Source organism: Dama dama, chromosome 22 (genome assembly GCF_033118175.1).
Source record: "Dama dama isolate Ldn47 chromosome 22, ASM3311817v1, whole genome shotgun sequence".
NCBI lineage: Eukaryota > Metazoa > Chordata > Mammalia > Artiodactyla > Cervidae > Dama > Dama dama.
In genome coordinates, this window is record NC_083702.1 from 45,238,859 (window position 1) to 45,264,166 (window position 25,308).

Genomic DNA, 25,308 nt, shown 5'->3' on the forward strand with positions numbered 1-25,308 from the left:
TGACCCAGCTGTGGCTTTTGTCGTCGTGTTGGTGTTAACTCTGAGAGGCTCGGATGGCACTGAGAGTCTTCCTTATCTGGGAAGCTCCCAGTTGCCACTGATGCTGCTGATGCTGGGCCGTGGGTCACATTTTGAGTAGCAAGATTCTATTAGAGAACTGCCCTGTGGGAATCCTTGCTATTTTAAGCTGAGAGGAAATGAGGTTAAAAGAGCCCCATTCTTTCAACTTTTTTTTTTTTTTTTTTGAGTCAAATTCAGTTGGACTTCATATGGCCCATTTCTATAGCTCATTGCTGTGGTGAGTTCTCTGTTGTCTCTGCAGGTCCTGGAAGTGAAAGGAGTAGATATAATGTAGAGAGGGTTGCTTCATATTTCTTCAGAAAAATTTTCAGTGCCTGACTTCTCAGGAATATTTTTGCAAAATTGTGTTGGTTCTCCAGCTGTACGCACTTCCCTGCATCAGCCTTTTACACCAACAGAAATACTGGCATAAAACATGTAGTCTCATATTTAAAATGAATAACCAACAAGGTCGTACTGTGTAGCACAGGGAACTCTGCTCAATGTTATTTGGCAGCTTGGATGGAAGGGGAGGTTGGGGGAGAATGGATGCATGTATGTGTATGGTTGAGTGCCTTTGCTCTCCACCTGAAACTACCACAACATTGTTAATTGGCTATACTCCAATATAAAATAAAAAAATTTTTTTTTAATAAAAAAAAAAAACACATGCAGCCTCTTTAATTGTTAGACTTTGAGGCAGAGTCAGAAATGTGGCTTCAGACCCTTTCTACCCACCAGACTCTTCACATTACAACATCCAGTGCTTTCAGAAGCAGGAATTCAAGATGCATTATCAGGTTAGAATTACTGGCAGCACCCATATTGCTATCCCATATAATCTGATTTTTCTTTCCCAGAAGCAAGCAGGCCAGACTTCCTCTGTGGGCCCTCCCGAGAAGAGTGCCTTCTCTGATGCTTTAATTCACACGTTCTTTCCTCCAAACTAATATAGAGGCTGATAAGCTTCAGAGAACCGTTATGTAGCCTGATAAAGTGTTCTCCTGATAGAAGGAGGCATACGTGTATCCTCATCCTGTGTGTAAGACTGGGATCCTTTTGAGAGGGTCTTCGTCATGTGCAGTTGTTACACGTTTGTGTCTCTTAATCTGAATCCTGCACAGCGATAAAGCAGAGCTTATTTGACTTGATTGGAAAGAATTTTGTTTTCTCCTACCTCTTTGTTTCCTTTTCTTCCTTTTTTTTTTTTTTTTTAAGATTAGGGAAATGTGGACGTGCAGGAGCATGATCCACTTCTTTTGCCTGTGGGCTTTTGAAGGGTTTTTGTTTGTTTGTTTTTAATGTGAAGAAAACACAGAGAGCAGACTGTTCATCGGATTATTAAGATTATGCTCGGAAAAGGAAGACGTGCATTCAGAGTAGAAGTTTATGAATTCCCTGAGGTTCCAAAGAAGTTTACAGTGATTCCACTCTTGGGAGTTTTGGAGGTAGTTCTCAGGTTTTTGTGACGTATTTAATCTTTTCTTATTTCATTTCAGGGATCTCATTTCTCTGTATTTTTCTCCTGCTTTGCTCCAGGAGAACAGGGGTACCATTATACCATCCCAAATTTGATTAAAAGATAAAACCATAAAATGACAGTAATATTTTACTGTATTTGTTTTCGATGCTTGATTAAGAATGAGTATTAATTTTTTTTTTTTAATTTTTTCTTTTCCCTTGGGTGCATTGCAGAGCTTGTGGGATCTTAGTTCCCTGACCAGGGATCAAACCCAGACCCACAGCAGTAAAACCACAGAGTCCTAACCATTGGACCGTCAGGGAAAGTGAAAGTGGCTCAGTCGTGTCTGATTCTTTGTGACCCCATGGACTGTAGCCTGCTAGGCTCCTATGGGTAGCCCACTAATCTCCTGTCCATGAGATTCTTCAGGCAAGAATACTGGAGTGGGTTGCCATGCCCTCCTCCAGGGGATCTTCCTGACTGAGGGATAGAAGCCAAGTCTCCTGCGTTGCAGGCAGATTCTTTACCATCTGAGCCACCAGGGAAGCCCCCTGCAATTTTGTGTCTTCAAAGAGTTTGAAACGACTATAATCTCTTCACAGCGTGATTTTAATGTAGTTATTTAGAATGGAGTATAGGGAAGTCTGGTGACTTATGATTTAGGGCATGTGCTGTGAGACTAGAGCGGAGAGTTGCCTATGAACGTTGATTATATAACAGACACCAAGCAGCAGTTTATAGAAAGCCAAGATTTGTTTTCCCATTTTAGAGAGAAGGCCGTCTCTGTTGTAGACTTGGAAGCTCTTTCTTCTCTTTTGTACTGGAACTGAGGTATTCCTGACTTCAGAAGATGCAAAAAAGTTCTGCATAAAGAAAAAGAAAAGATTTGGGTGAGGCTGAGAAGAATACTTGCCCTGCCTCTCCAGGTGGGAGAAGGGACAAAGTATAAGCTCTCTTGAGAAAGGCGCATGTTTAGTGTGGAAGGGAACAGGTGACTTCACTTCTACTCTGAGGGAAAAAGACAATCCACCACAGCAAACTAAGACGGAGCTGTCTCTGCAGCCGGAAGCATTATACAGGGAGGGGAAGGTGCTGAGGACCTGCACCGGGCCTGCCTTGACTGTGAGACTCGCAGACCGTACTTGGAGATTTTATGAGCAGTAGAGAGCTGTTTCAACATGTTTGAGGGGAACAGAGCCCTGAGGCAGCTGAAAGGCGGAAGACCTCTTGTTTTTGTTATATTTTGTTTTTCTTTTAAGGAGTTAAGGGTGTAAAATAGTCCTCAAGACACACAACCCTCTGAGAATGTATTGTGCACCTACTGTGTGCAAGGTACTGTGCAAAGATGCCATGGCTCACAAGAGATGAACTCTACCCTGAAAAATGTGAATAAAGGGGGTAAGATTGGTAGGTACAGGTAAGTACCTGTGAAAGTAACTGGCAGGGTTGGTGAATGCCACTTTACAGACACCAAACTTTGGGAGGAGATGTCACTTCCAGCTGGAATGGGTTTTGGATTTGAACATGGAAAAATGGGGAGGGAAGTAAGGAGAGCATTGGCCTGTGGTAGAGAAACCACCAGGACAGGTGACTGGATAATACTTGTCGTTCACCACTGAACATAGTGGCCAAAAATGTGCCTGGCATACCGGAGAAACTCAGTAAATGTCTGAACTGAACTCAAGTAGAAATCATGGCCACCAGGGACATGGCAGGCAGGTTACATAGTGTTATCACTGGATCTAAGCAACTCCAAAAGGAGTTTTATACCTGGTTTTTGCTTCAGGAAACAGAGGCCTCGACAGGTTAAATAACTTGCTCCAGGCCATGGTGACAGTAATTATACACCAGATTTCAAGCCCAGGCTTTGTACCCTGACCCATCCCCATGCCTGGTAAAGAATCTGCAAGAGGAGAGGCTCTCTCGATTTGAACTAGGGCGGTAGTAATAAAAAAGATGAAAAACTTGTGAAGCTTATTTGAAATTTTCCCCATGTTTTAAAATCTTCTAAGATTCAGAAATATGACTGATAGACTGATAATTATTATAGGATTGTGGCATAAGGCTGACCTAGCAGGGAGGGAATGTAGGCTCTGATCAGGCTCTGTGTTCGCGCTCAGCTTCTGCACTTCTGCACGGGGCTCCGGAAGAACTGAGGCAGAGGGCAGCCTGGGCTCACTCCCCTTGATCTTGGAGGGCAGAGGTTTTCTGATTGCTCCATTCACATTTAAAGAAGCCGTCTTATTCTAGTTGTCCAGCTACTAGAAACCAGTGCCGGCAGTTTATTAGGAACCCCACCCATCCCTGCCTTTTGCAATAATCTCTGTGAGCGATGATTGTGTTTCTCGAAGTAGAATGACACAGAGAGAGTCCCTGAAGACAGATACACAGAGAGTGTGCTGTACACTCGGGTTCAGACACACGGGGCTGGGAACTCCCAGAGAGAGAGAGAGAGAGAGAGAGAGGGAGAGAGGGAGGGAGGGCGAGAGGGAGGAGAGAACAACAGAACAGTCAGCTGGAGAGGAGGGAGGAGGGGGGAGGAGACCGGTCGTTTTAGATTTTTAAACTCAAGTGATTTTGGGGGGGTTCTCCCCTCCCTGCACTTCGGCCCCCCATTCTGGCACCTCCTCTCCTCCAGTCCACTGAAGGGCCTTTCTGCAGTCCAAGATCAACTGGCCACTGAGTTTGAGCAGCCGGGTCTGACATGATGTACCTCTGGGTGAGTACAGAGTGCTGCGGGTGAGGGCTTGCACTTGCACATATAAGGAGTGGAAAGCTGTGAGATTCTGCTCCCGCACGAATGGCCTTCCCCACGGAGCGCGCGCGGGCTGCCACAGCCCCTTCTCCTCACAGGTGTGAAGGTTTTAAAACCTCTCAGGGATTGTGACATTGGCCTGTGCTTTTTTTTTTTTTTTGAATGTTGTTTACCTTGTTTGACTTAGCGCTTGGGCTGAGCTCCCAGTGCAGCGCCATCCCCAGGGCTTGGGAGGTTTGGAGAAGGCACATGGGGCAGGAAAGTGGGCCGGTCACCCCAGGAGCTGCAGGTTTCCCGGCGGGCCACGGCCTGCCTGTGTTCTGTTTGGGGGACACTGACCTTGATAGCCAAAGCATCTCTTCAGATATTAAGAGCCAGTAGGTGGCATGATTCTTAATTAGGAATAAGCCTTTGAAAGTTTTTATCTAATAATTTTTATTGTCCTTCACAATAGAGATGTTAAGTAGGTCACTGTTGTTATTAAAATTTTATGAGGGAAGTAATTAAGTCAAAAAGAGTGACTTGCCCATAGTTAGGAACCAAGTCTGTAGTGGCTTGAATAGTAATTCATAACCAAACGTTACAAAGCAGTTTCTATTTGCCAGGAACTTAGTACCGTACATTATTTTAATTGTTAAATCCCGTGTTGTACTTTGGGATGGAGGAAGCCACACTGGAATTAGAGAGACTTTTAAATTATGAAGTGTGATAACTTTTAGGAGAATGACTGGGAAAATAATACAGGGGGGGAAATTCCTGCTGTTAGTTGTGAAAACAAGAACATCCATAATCCCTTGCAAAGATGGCGGTATCTTCTCTTGAGCAGAGAGTTGTTGTGTGTTGCTAAGGGAGCCTCCTAGATGTGATGCCCTTGGCTGCTGGCCAGCTTTTGAAAGTTTCACTTTGCCCTTTGCCCTTCATCCTAGATGTCTGGAATTGCAGAAACCCACTTGGCTCAGGCAGACTAAATTATAAATATCAGACGGCAGAATTTTAACTAGGTTTATGGCGATGGAGCTTGGTCAGAAAGGGGTGTGTGTGTGTGTGTGTGTGTGCGCGCACGCACGTGTGTGTGTAAGGATTGCTTTTCTTGCTTTCCCCTTCATATTTGAATATGACCTTAAAATCTAATTTCCTCCCGTCTGTTGATTTATTTTTGTGGTATTTCGAGGAAGTCAAAAAACTTTTCTGGCACACTTATGTCCTTGAAGTAGTTCTCATCTCTGTGAACGAGGAGTCTGTGTCCAGGGTCTTTGCAGCCTTGTTAGTCGGACTGATGACTTACCTGTTGGCCAGAGGATTGGTTATTCTGTCTTTTGATTTGTTTGGAAGAGGAATTATGAAAGGAAGCAAGTTGAGTTAGTCTCATTTTCACTCAATTCATGTTTGATGAAAGCAGACAGTGACAGTCTCCTTAATTATTTCCTTTGTGCTTATATTACACTTATTTGTAAATTTGTCTCAATCCCCTTTATTTAGCCCCAGAACAGGACTTTTCATCCAGAGTACCACATGTGCGGTTGAGATACATGTACACCAAGATAACTGTTTCCCTCTACTCCGGGAGCAGCCAGGAGGGACTCGGGATCCCCCTGATCACGTGGTCTGTGTGCGCTCTAGTTTGCCATTTTGTGCCATAAAAATACTACCATTTTCTGTGTGTGCCATGACTCCTGAAAGGTGGGATAGCACTGTATAGAGGGGGAAGCGTGTCAACTCTCTTTATGATCACATCTTCTTGCCCAGTGCCTCACACCCTTGTCAGATTCCAGGAAAATGTCCAGGAGGAGCCATAGCTGTGTGACATCCAGGTTGTTTCCTTAGAAAAGGAACCCCAGGTGGTCAAGTGATTACTGGGAGGCCCTGAGGGGCTGCTGCAGAGACAACTTAGTGGACGAGGAATAGGGGATCAGAATTTTGTCCAGGCCAGCATCCAGCTATGGGATACTGGACAGTCATTGAAGTCTTCTGACCTCAGTTTCCACATCTATAAGATATCCCTCCTAATTCTAAAGAATTAGATATTTTATAGATGTTCCAGGGAGACACTCCATTGTGCAAGAAAGTTTAGTGTCTGGAAAGCATGAGAGAGATATGAAATATGTCACCCTAATCACCTGCCTGGTTTGGTACTAGCAATGGCTTAAAGGCACTGTTCTAAGCATTCTAGAAAAATTGCTGAACTGTGTTTGGTTGTCAGTACCTCTGAGTGGTGTGGACACTCTTAGAACATGTAGAGCTGAAGAGTAATAGGGAAAGCTCATACTAGCATTTTGGGTTGTGCAGTTGGACATCACTCATTTATTTGCTCCTGTGCATCTAAAACTCTGAGATAGAACTCTGTCTTCTGTTCTATACATGTCTTTTTGTCAGATCTCCTCCCTACCTTCCTGTCAGTCACCCTTCTTTATAGTGAAATTGCTGTCATTGGGGTCAGCATGATACGGCACAAAGAATATAGCTTTTAAAGACTTTACTAGGTCTAAATTCCACCTCTCACTCGCAGTTGTATGACCATGAACAAGTTACTTAAGATCTCTGAACCTCAGTTTCTTCATTTGTCCATAGGGAAACTAATGCTCATCATACAGGATTACTGTAAAGATTTGAAATAAGCTATGCAACGTGCTTCACATGATGTATGGCACAGAGTAGATGCTCAGTAAATAGCCAGTGTGAGCCAGGTTTTTTGCTTTGAACATTCAGCAGACCACTCATTACTCCATAGCATTTTCTCTAGCATGTAAAGAATGCCTTTGAATGCATGCAGGGAGAACTTTGATAAACACAAATTAGTTTTATGTTAATGTCTCCCATTAGTCAGTTTTTTTAAGTACTTGTGACTAGAAAACTGTCCTCAAAGTTGCCTCTGGATGGAGAACGTCCCTATTACTTTTTCTAAACTTGTTTTTGAAAGGGTGCAGTACTGCTGGGCACTTACTGTGTCATTTATTCTCCCCATCTTCTCTTCATGTGTCCAAAACAGTGTCCAAAACAGGGAGGGCAGCAGAGAGAGTAGGGGCAGAGGCAGGGAAGAGAGAGGGAGACATGTGATTCCTGTGCTGAGGGAGCTTACTTATTTAGTAAGTGTACAGTGTAAGTCCAGGAAACAAAATTGTGGACCACGTATTTAAAATTCCCAGAAGTCATGATATACTCTCCCTGTCTGAGATGATCTTAGCTAGACTGGTGTCAGACTCTCTTTTACTCACATTCCATGTGGATGAACTTCTGGATTTCATTTTGAACTATTGCTTTGTCATAGTTCAATCCTATCTTCTCGATAAATCAGTTCAGCTAGCATATAATGAATGCTTTTAGGGGGGCAGAGGACTATGTTACTAGCTGTTACAAATACAAAGATGATTAAAGAGTCTTATGCCCTTAAAGAATTTATAACACAGTGGTAGTCAGTATGTGTACACAGATAATAATGATTTTTGCATGGTGCTGTTCAATTAAGAAAGTACTTTTTTTTTTTTTTTTTTTTAAGAAAGTACTTTTATATGTCATCTTATTTCATCATCACAGCAGTACTCAGGGCCCAGAATCAGTATCTCTGTTGTACAGAAGAGGGAAGAGACCAAGAGTACATGACAGTAAGTGTCAAGGCTGGAAACTCACTTTCATAACTTTATTTTTTTAACTCTATGGTTCTTATTTTTTTGGAAGGGAGAAGCTAACTTTTATCTTGTTTAAACTTTTTTTTTGAGTAATAACATATATAGTAGGCATATACCTCACTTATTTCTCCACTCATGTGAGAATTAGTTGTTATCTTCATTTTACAGAGGAGGAAGTAGAACTTTCAGTAACTTGCGAAAGTCACACAGTTTAGAATTGCCAGAGCTAGGACTTGAACCCAGATCTGTTTGGCCTCAGAGCTTCTTACACTGGAAGTACCATCTTTTATTTGTTCAGTCAGTTCAGTTCAGTCACTCAGTCATGTCTGGCTCTTTGCAGCCCCATGGACTGCAGCATGCCAAGCTTCCCTGTCCATTACCAACTCCCGGAGCTTGCTCAAACTCATGTCCATCAAGTCGGTGATGCCATCCAACCATCTCATCCTCTGCCGTCCCCTTCTCCTCCTGCCTTCAATCTTTCCCAGCATCAGGGTCTTTTCCACTGAGTCAGTTCGTCTCATCAGGTGGCCAAAGTTTTGGAGCTTCAGCTTCAGCTTCAGTCCTTCCAATGAATATTCAGGACTGATTTCCTTTAGGATGGACTGGTTTGCTCTCCTTGCAGTCCAAGGGACTTGAAAGAGTCTTCTTCAACACCACAGTTCAAAAGCATCAATTCTTTGGAGCTTAGCTTTCTTTACAGTCCAACTCTCACATCCATACGTGACTGCTGGAAAAACCACAGCTTTGACTATAGGGACCTTTTTCAGCAAAGTAATGCTTTTTAATATGCTGTCTAGGTCAGTCATAGCTTTTCCAAGGAGCAAGCGTTTTTTAATTTCATGGCTGCAGTCACCATCTGCAGTGATGTTGGAGCCCAAGAAAATAAAATCTGTCACTGTTTCAAAAAAAGTCTGACACTATTTGTTCAGTAGTGTCCAGTCTTTCACTGCTACCCTTCAGCTTGATATAGGCTGGAGTAGGGAAATGAAAATAAGGTAGCCTAAATTCTGTTTCCATTTCCGTTAACTACTTGAGACAAGTTATTAATTGTATGTATCTTGATTTTCCAGGTTGTGAGAAGGATGTGATAGATCTTGAGAACGTTAATGGAGTAATCTTAGAAAAGCACATGTAGCCATTTTAGAAACAAACTAGTCAGTAAGTGAAAGTTTTATCATACAACAAAGAACTAGTAGCACCATTTGCCAGTGTGTAACCTTTCCAGCACTGGTTTTCTAATCTTTAAAATGGGACAACTAATACCTAACAGATTATTGAAATAATCTATTTTTGGAAGCTATTTTGTACTAAGCAAATATAATAATACTAGCAGCAATTCAGGTTGTTATTCAGGTTGTAGTCAAGCTAATTTTTAAATGCTCACTTTCTAATCTCTATTTTGCCACTCTAATTGGTTTACACATTGAGAAAACTGAACTTAGTAAATTGAGTTATCACAAAATATAGGCATAGTTCAGTTCAGTTAACATTGGAGGCCAGATACTGTGAATAGATGCTTGGCAGTGTAAAGTCATTAAAAGATTTTAAATAGAGTTGGGAATAGGTTGAAGTGGAGTTTATAGTTAGATTTGTTTTCTTGAAATGATACCTACACAGATTAGAGAGGGATAGGAGTGTAGAGAGAGGTTAGGTGATGGCTGAGTAATAGTTCAAGGAACAGAGAGTGGTAGTGGTAGCGCGTGCTAGAGAAAGCAGACTGCCTGAAAGAGATGCCCCAGGTACAGTCAGCAGGCTGGTGTCATGATGTGGAAGAGGGCCAAGTGTGTTTGGAGATGCAGGGTCTCATGAGTTTGATTTCTGGATTTAGTACTTTTAGGTAACTTAGAGATGTTCAAGGGGAAATACTGCTTACATAATTGGCTATCCAGGTCTGGAAATACAAGGGAAAAAATAGATGCTTAAACTATAAATTTGTGAGGAACCTTCATGCATTAGTAATTGAAGATGTGGGAATGTTTGATGATGTTGAAACTCAGTGGCTTAAGACGACACTGGCCTAAGGAGTAGAGCAAGAGAAGAAGTTGACGCCTGGTAGAGGAGATGAGCCTGCAAGGGGGCCAGGAGCCAGGTTCCAGAGAGCTTGTTCTTCAGAAGGAGGACCAGGACGTTAGGAACCTAAGATAAAACAGTGGCAGGAAGAGAGAACTGGAGTATGTTCATGGGCTTAGCAACATGGAGGTCATTGATGACCTTTGCAGGAGTTCTTTTGATGGACTAATGAAAAGAAGCCTGGGAATGGCGTCAGTTCAGGAGTTCCTGGTGGGGGATTGGAGGGATGGGAGAAGGAAATGGAGAAAGAAATAGTGTAGACAATTGTTGGAAAAACTTCACTGACTTAAAGGAATATAGAGGGAGCTTGAAGAGTATGTGGGGTAGGGAAAAGTTTTATGTTCTATTTTAAATAAAAGAGACCCGGTCGTGTTTAAAAGCTGACTGAACAAGTTCATTTGAGAAGGAAAAGTGGAGTATATGGAAGGAGAAAGGATTGAGCTTATGTTTTAAGAAGATGGAATTAGCTTTAGGAGTAGGGAGGACTCTTCTATTTAACAAGAGACAAAGCAGATAAAGGACAGAAGAGCCAATAGCATCTAGGAGTTCAGAAGAGACTTTACAGAGGAGGAGATAGACAAGTGAGGAGTGGAAAGGGTCATTGCTTTCTCCAAAAGGGATAGATTGGTAAAATAGCTTTGGGATCTCAGAAATATGTTTGGGAACCATATATAATTTTATGTGTGAGATGAGTGGGATAGTGATGGATGAAAGATTAAAATTTTAGAGGCTAGGATATGTACTGTATGTCAAGTGGAAAAGTAACATAAAATTTTATTTATAACATAACTAAAAGTGTGGGTTCATTGAATATATATATATAGACAAAGACTTAATGAAAAGATAGGCAGTTTGGATTCTTGGTTTGTTTGCATACAGATTTCAATGAAGTTCTTTCTAAAAGCTAAAATTACAAAAAAACTTTAGAAGCTGGATTATCTGAACAGTTTTAAGATGTTTGTTTATTCTAATGAAGCTGTTGATGGATTTTAGGCAGGATCAAGTGTGATCAGATTTGTATATAGAAAGATAACAGGAGGCTTCTATTATTGTTGCAGAATTTATATTTACACTTTGAATGAAATTGGTTTGATGTATATTTTAAAAGCCCAGGAAACTGTAAGGAACTAATTAAAGGATTATATTAATGAGACTCGAGCAGTTAACACATTTATTGATGACTGCTGTATGTTGATCACTTTCTAAGAGGTGAGAAAAGAGCAGGAACGAGACGAAGTTCTTTCCCAGGGAGTCTGTGTTTTTAAACTGGAAAAAGAACGTTGTAAACATGTAAGCAAACAAGATAAATTCTGGAATTAATATGTGCTACCGAGAGAAGGTGATTCGACCCTGAAAGCTTCATCTAGAGTGAGAGAGGCCTGAGTGATAGGAGACACCAACCTGTCTAACTGTGGGAGGAAAGTTTTATAAGCGGAAGGAATAGCAAATCCAGAGTTCTCAGATGGGATGAGTTTGGGGCTTTTAAAGGACAGAAAGGGGAGATGTGGTTGGTGTGTAGAGAACAAAATGCATAGAGGAAGATAAGACTGGAGAGGTAGGTGAGGTCCAGACCATTCCCCATGGTAGAGATTAGAATTTTGTTCTGGTTAAAGTGGGGGAAGGTATTGGGAGATTTTCAGCAGGAGAGTTGATTTTCTTTAGGAAAAGTGATAAGGGAGGTCAAGAAGCAAGAGGTGATGGCTTAGACTTGGGAGGGCAATTTGATAAGATTAAAGATGGTTTGTGTGTGGGTGAGATGAAAGAGGAATCTGGGTTATTCAACTTTGGGGTTGAAGGAATTAGAATGGAAGGGGCTTTTCCTTGTGACAATAAGAGAGTACACAGAGGAAAAAACAAAATAGTATTTATGGTTTGGTCTTGTTTAATGTAGAGTAGGTATCCAAGTGGAGAAATTCAGTGGCAATTTCATATGGGTCTAGAGCTCAGAAGAGAGATGTGAGTTGAAAGCATAAGGTCAAAATTTATCAGTACGTATTTAAAGCCTTGGGAGAAAATGTAACTGGAGGGTAAGGCTGAGGCTGAAGTCCTGAGGAAGTCACTAGAGGTCAGAGAATACTGGAAATTGGGTAAGGTGGTGGGGAAACAAGACAAATATGCGACACCACAGGCTCTGGGGAGGGCTTGTTGGGTTTTTATTACTCAGGAGCAAATAATGGGTCATTGGTCTTGGTAGGCCAAGTTCGTTGGATGGTAGTCATTGGTGAGCTCGGTAAGAGCTGTTTGAATTGGAATGATGGGGATTGAAAAGCCAACTGGGATTGTTAATTGGTAGGTGAAGATGTTTCATTTTTTGTTTGTTCGTTTATTTATTTTGGCTGTGCTGGGTCTTCATTGTGGTATGGGGCCTCTCATTGCGGTGGCTTCTCTGGTTGCCGAGCCCAGGCTCCAGGGTATGTGGCCTTTGCTAGTTGCAGCACCTGGGTACTGTCGTTGTGGCACGCAGGCTTAGCTGCCTCAAAATATGTGGGATCGTCCCAGACCAGGGACCAAATGCTTGTCCCCTGCATTGGCAGGTGAATTCTTGACCACTGGACCACCAGGGAAGTCCCTAGGTAAAGATGTTGAGACAGTGAAATATTGTATAGTTGTAGGGTGGAACAAAGAATTGGGGCAGCTTGTTCGTATGTGTTCAAAGGACCGTTTTGAAAAGATAGGTGATGTGAAGGCATGTCTTACCTCAGTAGGAAAGATCCAGTAGGGGAAGAATTGAGAGTGCTGAAAAGAAAGAGGCTGATTGCAGGAACAAAGTCTGTTATAACCCGCACATGGAAGAGGGATTGGCCAGAAGCAGGCTTTTTTCTTAATATGAAGGGAGGGACCAGTGTATGGGTTTAGAGCCATGTAGGCTGGTGGCATTGGCTTCAGGCAGAAGAGAGAGTTTTCTGTGCATGTCTGCTTTCTTTCTAATGTGTAAGATGAACATAGCTGAAAGTGTTAGAGCAGGGAGTGGAGAAGTGTTGCTGGTTTGAGGAGAGAGGACAGGTTGTGAAATGGTAGTCATCCCCCCAAAACTGGGAAGTGAACTTACTGGAGAGGTGCAGGATGCTTAAAATCTGTGGTCATAAACTTGAGTGAGTGCTGGCAATCTTTTAGATGCAAGAGAGGATTAGTAAACAGTTGGACTTAACCAGGAATTGAGATTTTACTAGTTAAGTTAGACTAAGGGAAAAGGGGGCAAGGGAGTTAAGACATTTTGAAAAAGATTATGTATAGTGTTGGACCCTAAAATCTAAACTGGCTTGAGAGGGAATTAACATGAGGAGAAGAGTAGGACTGGTGAAAAAGTGATAGGATCTACTCATAGATTAGAGATCCAAAGGAGGCTGGAGAAATGCTGGCATGGGAAAACTCAGGCGTGGTATGAGAGGAGAAGGCTTGAAATGCTTGAGATGTTGGTGCAGTTATTGGGAATGACATGGCAGTGCTGGGATATGGTGTGAGGTCAGTGGCTTCAGTGAAGTTGTGAAAAAAATACGCATTAGAACAATAACAGCAACAGCTCGGAGGCTAGAGTAGTTAATGAATAATCTTTGTGGATTTTGAGGTCATCAAGAATTATAAAAGTGTTAAAGGAGATGAAGAGAGGGAGCCCTGTGTTAAGACTTGAGGAGATGGATGGGTGATACTTGTTTCAGAGGGTCTGCAGTTTGGACAGAGAGCAGAAGTGGGCTTGGGAAGAAGCTAGGAAGATACCTGTGAGGTTCAGCACTAGATGGCAATGCGGGGGATGGAGGATGCTTGCCCAGCCTGAGGAAAGGAAAGCTTCTACTGAAGAAGCAGCAGTGTTCTCGCGAGCAGTCAGGCTTCCTTTGGAGCGGAAGGGTGACAGGAACATCGCAGAGAAGAGTTTACTCACTCATGACCACGGGGGCTTGGGAGGGCAGGGAGGGCAGGAGTTGGGATCAAAGAAGTGGCTGTGCAGGGTTGCACAGGATGAGCCATCTGGAAGGCTTGGGCTTCTATGATGGTCGAGGTGAGTGAGGATGTGAGCCAGGATGGAATCGTTCCAGAAATCTTGTGGAAAAACAGGGTAATTACTTAAACCTTCAAGCCAGAGTAGTAATTCTCAAACTTTATGGTGCATCAGAATGCACAGATTGCTGGGCCCACTTCCAGAGTTTTAGATTCCTGAGATCTGAGTGGACCTGGGAATTTACATTTCTAATAAATTCCCAGGTGATGCTGCTGCTGCTGCTGGGCCAGAGGCCACTCTTTGAGAACCACTGGTCCAGAGAATCTCGTTGTAGGTAAGTCAGCCACTCTTGCAGACTGAAGCTCCAGATGTTATGTGGCCTGGTGATAGCAGAGCTGTGTCAGGCCTCTCTTTGACTTTGGCAGTGAAAGGACAAAGTGGGTCTGTGATCATTTCTTTTCAGGGATAGTAGTTTCTGGGTGATGCAGTTTGATTATTAGTGGACATTTATTGAATATCTGTTTTATGCAGCAAAATGAGGATACTGAGAGTTATACAGTATTTTCTTTCTCAAGGATAATGGGACAAAATAGGGACAGAGAAGTTAATTGATAAACAGCCATGTGTTGCAGCAAAGACGACATGCCCACTGGTAGGTGGTTTGGGCAGTTGTCAACAGGAGCTTGAAAAATTAATCATTGAAGATAGAAATGATTGGGGAAGGTTTCTTGAAGGAGATGTGCTTTAAGCTAGATTCTGGGAGAACTAAATAAAGATAAGAGATGGAGAACGGGCATAAGCAGACATGGTGTCACGAATGACCAGCAAACCGTACGGCTGGCTCCTCGTGAGTCCCCGTGCTCCCATACTGCCCGCGCACGTGTGTGCTCGGCTGTTTGGTCATGTCCAACCCGCTGCGACCCCACAGACTGTAGGGATCCTCTGTCCATGGAATTTTCCAGGCAAGAAGTATTATAGTAATAATTATCTACCTAGCCTCCCTGCTTCTCCTCTTCTTCTTCAACCCCTTCTCTGAAGTCTGTTCTCAACATCGCAGCCAGAGTGATCCTTTCATATGTCACATTATATTGCTCCTCTGGCGAAACTCTCCGGAGGCTTCATATCTCACTCAGCATAAAAGTCAAGTGCCCTGCACTGGCCTGTAAAGCCCTACATGACTTGTTCCCTTGGCTGTCTCTGACCTCCTGTTTTTCTGTACTCCTGCCTATTCTTTGAACATTTCAAACAACACCGTTGCCCCCGGGCCTTAGGTTTTGCCCACTGGCTTGCTCTTTCTGCAGGTATCTGCTTGACTTCTTATTTATATGAAATCTCTACTCAGTGGTTACCTCATCAGGAGCATGCTAGATAAATAGTAATTCCCTACTCCCTTATCCAGCATCTCCCATTCCCTTTCCTGGTCTTTGTTTTTCTCCCTGGCACCTACCACCATCTGACTCGCTGTGTCTGTCTGTTTATTGCTTTTCTCCTCCAGCCAGAATGTAAACTCCATGAAGGCACTGGTGTGTCCTCTGCACCTATGTAAAGTAGGCACTGGCCAGACATTGCGTAGTGAAAAGAAAGGAGGAAAGAAAGTTTGGTTGGGGAAATAGTGAAGGGTCCAGTATTACTGGAGAGATAGGAATGGAAGAAATGGCTTGATGGATAACCTGGCAGATCTTGAATAGTAGTACACTATCCTATAGAAAATAAGAAATTCTGAAATTTTCCAATACAGCAATATTTAACCTTCTCAAAAGAGTGCTTTGCTGTTAGATTCTGTGGATAGAATAATTTGGAGAGGGACTAGAAGCAGGAAGATCAATTACTATTGGGCACTAGTTGGGTAGCAACTATAGGGTTGTACAGGTATGAAGTAAAAGGCCTTAGGATCAGGGTTTGGAAGTGAGAATAACATGTTTAGATACAGATGATGGCGGACGCTCGAATGCTGAGCGAGAAGTGCTTCCAGTTATATAAGAAAGTTGCCTGTCTTTGTATGTTTCAATGCTGTTTGTCTTAAATGTGGCATTTAATTTCAAGCAAGTATCCTTTATCATTTTTCAAACCATAATATGGAATTTTGTAAAATTTATAAATTAGGGAATAAAACGTTGAAACCATTTAAGCAAACATTCATTTTTTTAAAGATTTTAATTGTATGCTTGAAAGGGTAGAAAATCAGTGTGGTAAAACATACATACTGGCTTGGGAACGGGGAGGGGAGGGAAACGGAGCCTATAACTCCCAAGATGCATTTTCTTTCACTTCTTTTTGCAGTGAAGAAATTGCATTTTAGGAATTGTAGTGCCCCCTTTCCACATTTTGGTTCTGGAAGTATGTGCTGCTTTTACTAAAACTCCTGAGCTGGTTTCAAGCACTGCATTCTTATTCCTTCTCTGAAGGTGAGCTTGTGGCTCCTCTTCCCAAACACTTTTTCAGCATCCTTTATTATTAATGATATTAAATGAGATAATATACAGTATCTGTAATATAAGACCTGTATAGAATAGACACTCCAGATACATTAATTGAAAGGTTAATTAGATATTCTTAGTATAATGAACTATCTGTGTAGTACAGTGTCCAACTTAATTCATATCTGTAGGGTCTGTGCTATCTTATTTGCGTGTTAGCTCATATGGTGTTTTATTTGCTGACCATTAATTTAGAGGTTAAGTAATCAAAACGGGACTTTCATTACTTAAAATAAATGTCAGTTATTTTTCCTGACTGAAATAAAACACTTAATCACCGGCCGTCTCAGCCAGATCACTGTATCCATGAAAATCAAAACTGATCATTTGTAGCTTCATTGTCTATCACATCACATGCTGACAGCACTTCTGCCCTTGCTCAGTTGTTATTGCTTCTGTGTCATTAGAACATGTCACATGATCCTCACGCTCTTGTGTCTCATCTGTAAAATGGGAATGATGTCACTCCCCAGTGTTACTGCTGAATGCTGTCATATAAACTGACATCTAAATAAAAGCATCTAAATCATTCGTAATGATTTATTTCTTCTGTGTATTGTACTTTTATTTGCCAATTAGAGAAAAAGTGGTATGGTATTTTTTTATTAAGACTGGCATTACAGTTTAAAAGCAGATGCCAGAATTAGGGCGGGGGCTTGGGGGGGAGGGACAAACCTCCACCCTTGTGCTGTTGTGTGTAGATTCCTCTCTGCTCTGTTTCATTAATTCTGGATCTTTTTATCCTTTTGTCTTCTTGTTTGTTTTTATTAAATTTATTAAAAATAAATTTCTTGGACTCATTGAAAGTCAAAATAATGTTTTTGCATGTTTCTCTGGCACCAGGTGCTTGCAGATTACATCTAATATGAGGGAAAGTCTCAGGGTGGTTAAAGACAGTTAGGATTGGAAGAGAGAGGGGAACAGAAATTCCCAAGTGCCACGTGTTTATAAAGTCAGGTCCTTTTTCAACTCTTGTCTTACTTTATGATCCTTTTTTCACATTGTGATAGTAGTTTTGTTTCAGAGTCAATACTGTTAATCAGCCTGCTGCCATGCTTTCCATCTCGTCTCTGATACACGGCCTCTAAGATAATCCCATAATTCCTGCCTCTTGGTATTCACTCCCTTATGCAGTCTCTTGCCTTTGAGTGTAGGCCGAACTTAGTGCCTCACTTTGACCTGATAAAGTGTGGCAAATGTGATAGGACGTCACTGCCAAAGATTCAGTGACAGAGAGACCCAATGAGAGACCCTGAGCCAGAGGCACCCAGCTCCAGCTCACCTGGCTTCCTGATCCACGTAAGCTGCAAGATAAAAAGTAGTGTTTTAAGCTGTTGTTTGAGAATGATTTGTCAAAGAGAAATGGACAGCTGTAGATTTTGGTACCCAAAGTGAGTGTTTCTGCACAGGAAGTGTAAAGTGGGGGAGTGACTTTCGAATGGGGCAGCGGCCTTTGAGGGGAGTTTCAGTGAAAGATCAGAGTACCTGTGTTGTTTCTAAAGCTGGGGACCTTGAGGAGATTGCCATGAAGGCTCAAAGGAAAGGAAACTGGAGGAAGGGGAATCCTTGTTATGTAGTGGCAGAAAGTTTAGCAGTATTCTTGTTTGTAGTTGCGTGGAAAGTGGAAACATGTGCCTAAGGAACTGGGAGATGTCCCTAAGTAAATTTTCAAGCAAAACATTGAAGGTGCCCACTGCTTTCTTCTTGCTGCTTATAGTAGAGAGTAAGAAGAGAGAAATAAATTGAGGAAAAGACTGTTAAAAAAGGATCCAGGACGTGATGGTTTTGAAAATTTTCAGACTTTATGCAGAGCAAATGATGGTAAAATTAAGACATAGATTTCTAGCAAAGGTCAGTTCAAGGGCACTATCAGGAGAGTGGTAGTCTAAAAATGAAGCTGAGGGTGTGGCTGTAAAACCTTTTGTTAAGACCTGAGAGAAACCAGAGGTAGTGCCTTAAGAGTCACACAGAAGACTTCTCAGTCAAGCACTAGGACTTCTAGCCATTTTAGCAGGAGAGAGGGTAGAGAAGGGCTTATCTTGAAGGTGTTTGTGGGTGTAGCTTTTGTCTCTTGCAGTAATCTCAGCAAGGGTCATAGGAGGTCCACTGCAGCTACAGCTGAAAAGGAGAAGGAACAAAAGAGGCTGTTGAACCCCCAAAATTGTTCTGGCAGGAAGCAGGCTGAGAAAATTACTCAGCTGCTAACACATGCTACCTTTCGTTGAAAAGGGAAGGATGATTCAAAGTCAAGAGCCACAGAGAATTCCTACCCGAACCTGAGACCTGATCAAGGAACTCCCAGCATTTGCCCAGTGAGATTTCAGCATCACCGTGGACCAGTGACTCCTTTGTTCTCCCCTTTGGAGAAGTTATGCCATTTGGAGATTACAAGAGATTTCAGAGTTCCAGAAGCCTAGAGGGCAGATGAGAAGGGTGCCCTGATACCGTGCCACTTAGGCCAGTCTCCCCAGAATGCTGTATCCCTTGCTAAATCACTCCTCCTTTTAGCTTTGGTCACAGATCTTCTAGTTGCCAGAGTATACGTGAGAAAGCTGAAGCAATCGGCTTTCCCATCCCCACACTTGACCCCCTTTTTCCCATCGGCGCCAGTGAACTTGTCCTCTCTCCTATTCTGTACCTGAAACAGTTGCCTTCCTTATCAGGCCAACCCCTCAGCTGTGTAGTGGGTCCCATCTCCGCTGGCCTGTTCAAGACCTGGACCCAGCAATTTTCTCCCCTCTCTCTGGGATCATCAGGTTTTCTCTCTTTTCTAGATTAGCTCCATTAACATATAATTAAGGTGTTCTTTCATCCACTTTAATGCCCTTAACCTCACTTTTGTCAGCTACTGATAAATTCATTTTCCCTTAGAGTTGTCTCTGTTTGTACATACCAATTTTTTTCCTCATTGCCTCTAAGCCCACTCAGTTAGGTTTTTATTGCCACCATCCTACTGAGATGGCTCTTGTCAGTTTTACCAATAGCTTCCATGCTGCTCAGGTCTCAGTCTTCCTCTTACCTGACCCACCTGTAGAACAGAACATGTTTGATTACTTCCTTCTCTGTGACACACTTTCTTGGGTACTTGACTTCCAGGACATTATACTCTCTTGGTTTTTTTCTTACCTTTTTGGTGATTTCTTCTGTTTTAAAGTTGTCATACTCTGGGCCAAGTCTTTAGACCACTTTTCTTGATTCTTTTATTTAGTGATTTCATCTAGTCTCATAGATTTAGCTCTTCAGTTAACCAGGACAAATAGCCAAAACCATTTATCATCTGGGTCCAGTGGGCGCTCTAATGTTTTATCTTGTTTAACTCTTTATGAGAGCTTCCCTAGGGGCTCAGATGGTAAAGAATCTGCCTTAAGAAATTAAGAAATCAGAGTGAAAAATTACTTTATTAGAGATAAGAAAAAATTCATTCATGCAACTAATTACATATCTCTCCTGTAATGACTACAAGTCACATCTGAATACTATTCATGGTTTTTTAAAAAATCTTTTTTTGCAGTGCTTCATGTTTTTCTGTCCTTTTTGTATCCTCTCCCTTTCTTCCTGTTCTCCCAGACTCATGCTTATGGTTGAGAAGGGTAGATGTTCTCTTCCTAGTTCTGTATTTATTCCTCCAAGTTCATTCTTAGCTGTGTGAGGAATTGTCTTACTAATTTGCAGTATTGTAATTGCAGCTTCTCCTGTAAAATGAAAGTGTTTATTGTACTAATATCATATTGAAGAAAACAGACATAAGCTGTCTTCCAGCCGTTCTTTTGCAAGTGCAGATTTTAACTCATCATTGTGTCTACCCCTTCTTTACCCTTGTTGATAGTAAAAGATCTCTGGATATTTTTTTAAAAGTGGTGTTTGAATCTATTAATAGTTAATACACTGAGCTGAGAAGAATGTTACAGTTTTTTTAAGCACAGAAAGAATCATTGCTCTCTTTGAAATCTAACTAATGTACCCTTGATTTCTCTTCCTTTTCCATCTGTGAAAATACATTGAAATTCAGCCCTGTTCTTCCTCATAGCTCTAACTGAAGCAAGTTTTTTGCTGAGTAGTACTCAAGCCAATCCCAAACTTGTTCTAAAATTGTCACAAGTTATATTTATGCCATGAGTTCTAGGTTCTGTGTCAGTGTTTGTACTCTTTTGACCCTTTGTTCTGCTCCTGGTCCTTTTGTAGAGCTCTATCTGTGTAGATCTGTATCTTCCAAATCTATGATGTTTCACTGACATGCACTGTCGCAGTTTTTATTCCCAATTTTCCTTAGTTTTGAAAGCATATATTAAAAAGGCAGCTTCCTTTGAATATAATCTACTTGCTTATGAACAGTCGTTCATTAACGTGGAACATATCCATCTTATAAGCTCTGATTCCAGATTCCAAACATAACCTCTAATAGGTTCTAGTTAATTACTGCTTCTGGTTCTTCTTCCCATAGTTACATAGTCTAAATGCAATATTTAAAGATTTTTTTGAAATCCTTTGACAATACATAATTGTGTTGACAAGATGATCTTCTTTGCTTCATAATTGCAAAACATTTTTATTTTTATAAAAACAGTATTTAGAATGATCAATCCAGAACCTTTTTTTCATTTCTATACTGTCTGTTTTCTTCCAGCTACTTTTATGCATGTATCTACCTTCAGCATTTGGCCGCTTATTAACTGTTTCAGGTGTTAGTAAATTTTGTCATGTTCTAAAAGAAGACCCATCCCAGGAAGTTTACATCCACCTGCCTACTTGACATTCCCATACCTCATAGTTACCTCAGACTTAACTTGGCCAAGCTGGACTCCTGGTCTCCACTTGCCTTCACTGAGTCTCGTACCTGTGGGAACAGCTACAATCATCCCTTCTCAGATGACATCTTTCTGTTCCTTGGGCCAGAAAAAAACTTGGAGTTGTCTTGGACTCTTCTTTCTCCTCACTCCAGTCTTATTAATCAGCAAATCCTTTAGGCTGTGCCTTTCAAAAATCACCTAAATCTGATCTCTTTTTACTAGCTCTGCAATGGTTCTCCTGGCTCAGTACCCCCATCCTCTCTCACCTGTTTTATTGCAGAATTCTCCTACCTGGTCTCCCCCAATTCCACCATTGACTCCAAATAATTTATTCTGAGCACACCCATCTGACTTAAACCTTTAAAATATAAATCTGACCATGCTCAAAAATCCACTGATGGGTTTCACTCAGAAGAAAAGGCAGAGTCCCTACAAAGCTCTGTTGAACTGGCTACTGGGTACCACTTTGATGTCTGTCTCCTTCTGTCCTTCCCTTTCCTCACACTCCTCCAGCCACCCGAGCCTTCTCGCTGCTCCTCGGACTTGCCAGGCACTCTGTAATAGTACTGCTTTCCTCTGCTGATTGTGCTCTTTTCAGATACCCTCCTGTACGGCTTCCGCTCCTTCTTCACAACTTTGCTCACGTTACCTTTGCATTTAGTACTTTTTCAGTCTTTTTATTGTAAATTCTCCACAGCCATCACCAGCTTCTAGTATATTATAAAAACATCTCTTTTACTGCTTTCCTCACCTACAGAGGTTTTTGTCAGGTTTTTTTATTGCTGTTTCTCCAGTGTCTAGAATAGTGAATGATGCTCAATAAATATTTGTCACATGGGTGGTAAATTCCAGAGGTTTTATTCCTCCTGGGTGTGTGTGTGTGGGCTCAGTCATTGAAAGAGGGTGTGCTCACTCTTTGAAATCCCGTGGACTGTAGCCCGCCAGCTCCTCTGTCCATGGAGTTCTCCAGGCAAGAATACTGGAGTGGGTTGCCTTGCCCTCCTCCAGGGGATCTTCCCGACCCAGGGATTGAACCCACATCTCCTGCATTGGCAGGTAGACTCTTTGCCACTCGCACCACCTGAGAAGCCCTTTCTAACTTACTACTTTTTCATTGACAAGGGAATATTTAGTAACTATAGAAATTTTTAGTGCAGAACTCTCTTTGTATTTTTCCTGTTCTCTCATATACTAGGGCCATTTGTCCCTCTGTGATGGTTATACTCTAGAGGCAGTAGTGCTTCATGGTGCGGGCTTTGGAACCAAATTGACGAGTTTTCAAACCTGGCTGTCTGGCATTCTGTCTTAATGACATCGGGTATATTACTGTGCCTCTTCAACTATAAAATTAGAACATCAAAAATAGTATGTATCTCAGAAGGTTGTTTTGAGCCTGTAAAAGCTCTCAGTTCTTGGTATATGATAAATGTTCAGTTTATGTTAGATACCATGATTGCTACCTGGTTAGACCCATCCGGACTGTTCTAAGTCAGTGACATTCCTAATGGCAGTACCGAGAACTCTGATTCAGGGTTTACTTAACACCTATATTCTTCCCCCTTTGAAAATAGTACGGGTATGTTGGGTCTTTCTTTCTTCTTTTTACCTCTTTTTCTTTTACTATTTAAACTTTAGTTATTCCTACTGCCAGCACACTCTTAGATTTCTCCCTCCTCTCGTTTCAGCAAATATTTAATTAAGCACTTACTTTCCCTTCCCCATTCTGTTCTGTCTTCCTATGTTTCCTTTTCCTTGTCTCCATCTTTTTATCCCATTTACAAAGTAAACAGATTACCTTCCTTAAGATTGATTGATTAGAAGTGCATTTGTATCAAGGAAAATGGAAATGTGGATTGAAAATGAAGTTGTATTTTTAAAAGTTGCACCCTCCCCCCAAAAAAATTGCACCCATCGCTAAAAGGCTTGAAAGTACTCCTACTCCTTCCTCTGAGTCTCCATAGAGGTCTCCACTTTCTTAGTGGATTAAATTTGTCTTCTACTTCTAACCAATATGCAAGATGATTTGGAAAAAAACACATCATTTCTTATTTAATTACATTGGCATTACTTGTAATTTGCTACTGTTTTAGCTATCTTGTCCTCCTGTTTATTTCAGATGTACGGTAGTTCATGTCCATTACTGGTTCCATGGACTCCTGTGTTCTCCCCATTCCACCCCTCCCTGATTACATTACTGGGCTTTCGTGGTCTGGTCTGGAAACCCAGCCACCATTTATAAATATGTATGTGTATGTGTGTGTGTGTGTGTGTGTGTGTTTCTTTTAATGGGGAAATATGATCAATTGTGAACATTCTGAAATAAAGATGGATTTTTAGACTATGACCCACTTTATAAATTTTAGACAGATTGTATATTGGCTATAAAATTCTTTTCAGAGCAGACAAGATGGACCAATCTAGGCAACTGTTTAAAGAGGTTTTATTTTGAAACTCTATGGGCCTTTTAATCTGGGTATGCTGTGGTTTTACCTAATTCATGTTACGAGGAAAACAGTACTCTTTTTGCTCCCTTTTCTTGGTCTAAGCATTTTCTGGGCACATTTCATAAACAAAGACAATTAAAATGCTAATTAAAAGTGTCCTGTCTGTATGTATGAACTCTGGGTTCTTCTTACTGTTTTTCTGTTACATAGTTAGCCCATTCATTCATCCTTGCTGATTGTCAGTGACCATTTTGGGGAAGTACTATAAAGCATAAAGTAATTTGCATTTTTCCAGTAACTTTTTTTGTTGTGTTTTCATTTTTATTATTATTTTAAATTATTTTTAATTGGAGGATAATTACTTTACAATATTGTGATGGTTTCTGCCATACATCAACATGAATCAGTCACAGGCATACACATGTCCCCTCCCCTTTAAACCTCCTCTCTCCTCCCTCCCTCCACTAATTTTTATTTTCCTTTGATCCCTTAAGATTCTCTTTTACCAAGAAGGAGCCTAATTTATTAATCAAATAAATAAAATTTTAAAATTATGTTCAAGTTGGGCAGTAAAGCTTTTTACTTGTATTTTTACTATTTCACCAAACAGAAATATATTAAGCAAATTTCTTAAAAATTTGGTAATGAAAAATTCTATTTTGTTTTGCTAATAATATGTAAAAATGTAAGTGTCCAGTCATAGACTCCTATGGCATAAGAAGGGGCTCGGAGGATAGGCAAGTTGAAAGGGGTGCTTGGGACTTGGCCAGATTCTTAAAATGGCAGTCTGCCTCTTTATGGTGCTGGCTGCAGAATAGACACGTGCGCAGACCTACCTCGAGCATTTGTTATTTGCATAGTTTGGAGACTAGGTGAAGGATATGTTACTTTCCTAAGCACAGAATCATATTTTGACCACCATTATTTGACTGATTTTATTTAATTTCTCCGATGTGTAGGTGTTTTCTGGTTTGCCTCTCAGAATGTTACCTGAATTTTTGCTTAAAGCTAGCCAGTGGCCTCATTCTCATTCTTCAACTGAAAGAAAAGATGAGAGGGAGAAGGGTAAGATGTGTTTATATTTTAGATTTAACAAATGAGTGTAGCTTTCCTTTTGAATACCTTGCCAAAGGACTTCAGTTCTGTTTTAGTTCGCTGGGTCTGCTGTAACAGAGAACCATGACTTAAACAGCAGAAGTTTCTCTCTCACTCTTCTGGAGGCTGGGAAGTCCCAGATCAAGGTGCCTACCAGGTAGGTCTCTCGGTTTGTAGGCTACCACCATCTCCCTGTGTGCTTACTTGACCTCATCTTTGTGCATGCCTTGTGGGGGAGAGAGAGGAGGAATTTGGGTGCTCGTGGAGGTCAGCTCTCCACTGTAAGGACACTCATACTATCAGTTTGGGGACCCTGAGGCCCTGTCTTCTAACGTAGCTGCACTGGGGATTAGGACTTCACCACATGAATTTTGCCAGGGAGGGACCCACCAACATTCAGACCATTCGCTTATTTTCTTAATTCATCCCAAATTTGAGTAGTTACTCTGTACTGACCTCCTTTCTAGTCCTGCCACTGTCCAGCTCAGTTGAGTTCAGTTCAGTCGCTCAGTCGTGTCTGATTCTTTATGACCCCATGGACTGTAGCATGCCAGGCTTCCTTGTCCATCACCAACTCCTGGAGCTTGCTCAAATTCATGTC

General features: G+C 41.5%; 1 protein-coding gene across 14 annotated transcripts in view; it reads left to right on the forward strand.

The window, feature by feature from the left end:
* RBFOX2 (RNA binding fox-1 homolog 2) overlaps positions 1–25,308 on the forward strand; it is a 289,064-nt gene that overhangs the window by 122,024 nt on the left and 141,732 nt on the right. Inside the window, exon 1 of one of the 14 annotated variants that reach the window (XM_061125403.1) lies at positions 4,091–4,241. The exons of the other annotated variants lie outside the window; for them this stretch is intronic. Coding sequence (XP_060981386.1) covers positions 4,227–4,241 — 15 coding nt within the window. The 5' untranslated portion in view covers positions 4,091–4,226. Of the gene's footprint in view, positions 1–4,090; positions 4,242–25,308 lie in introns of those variants that run through there. 14 annotated transcript variants of the gene reach the window in all.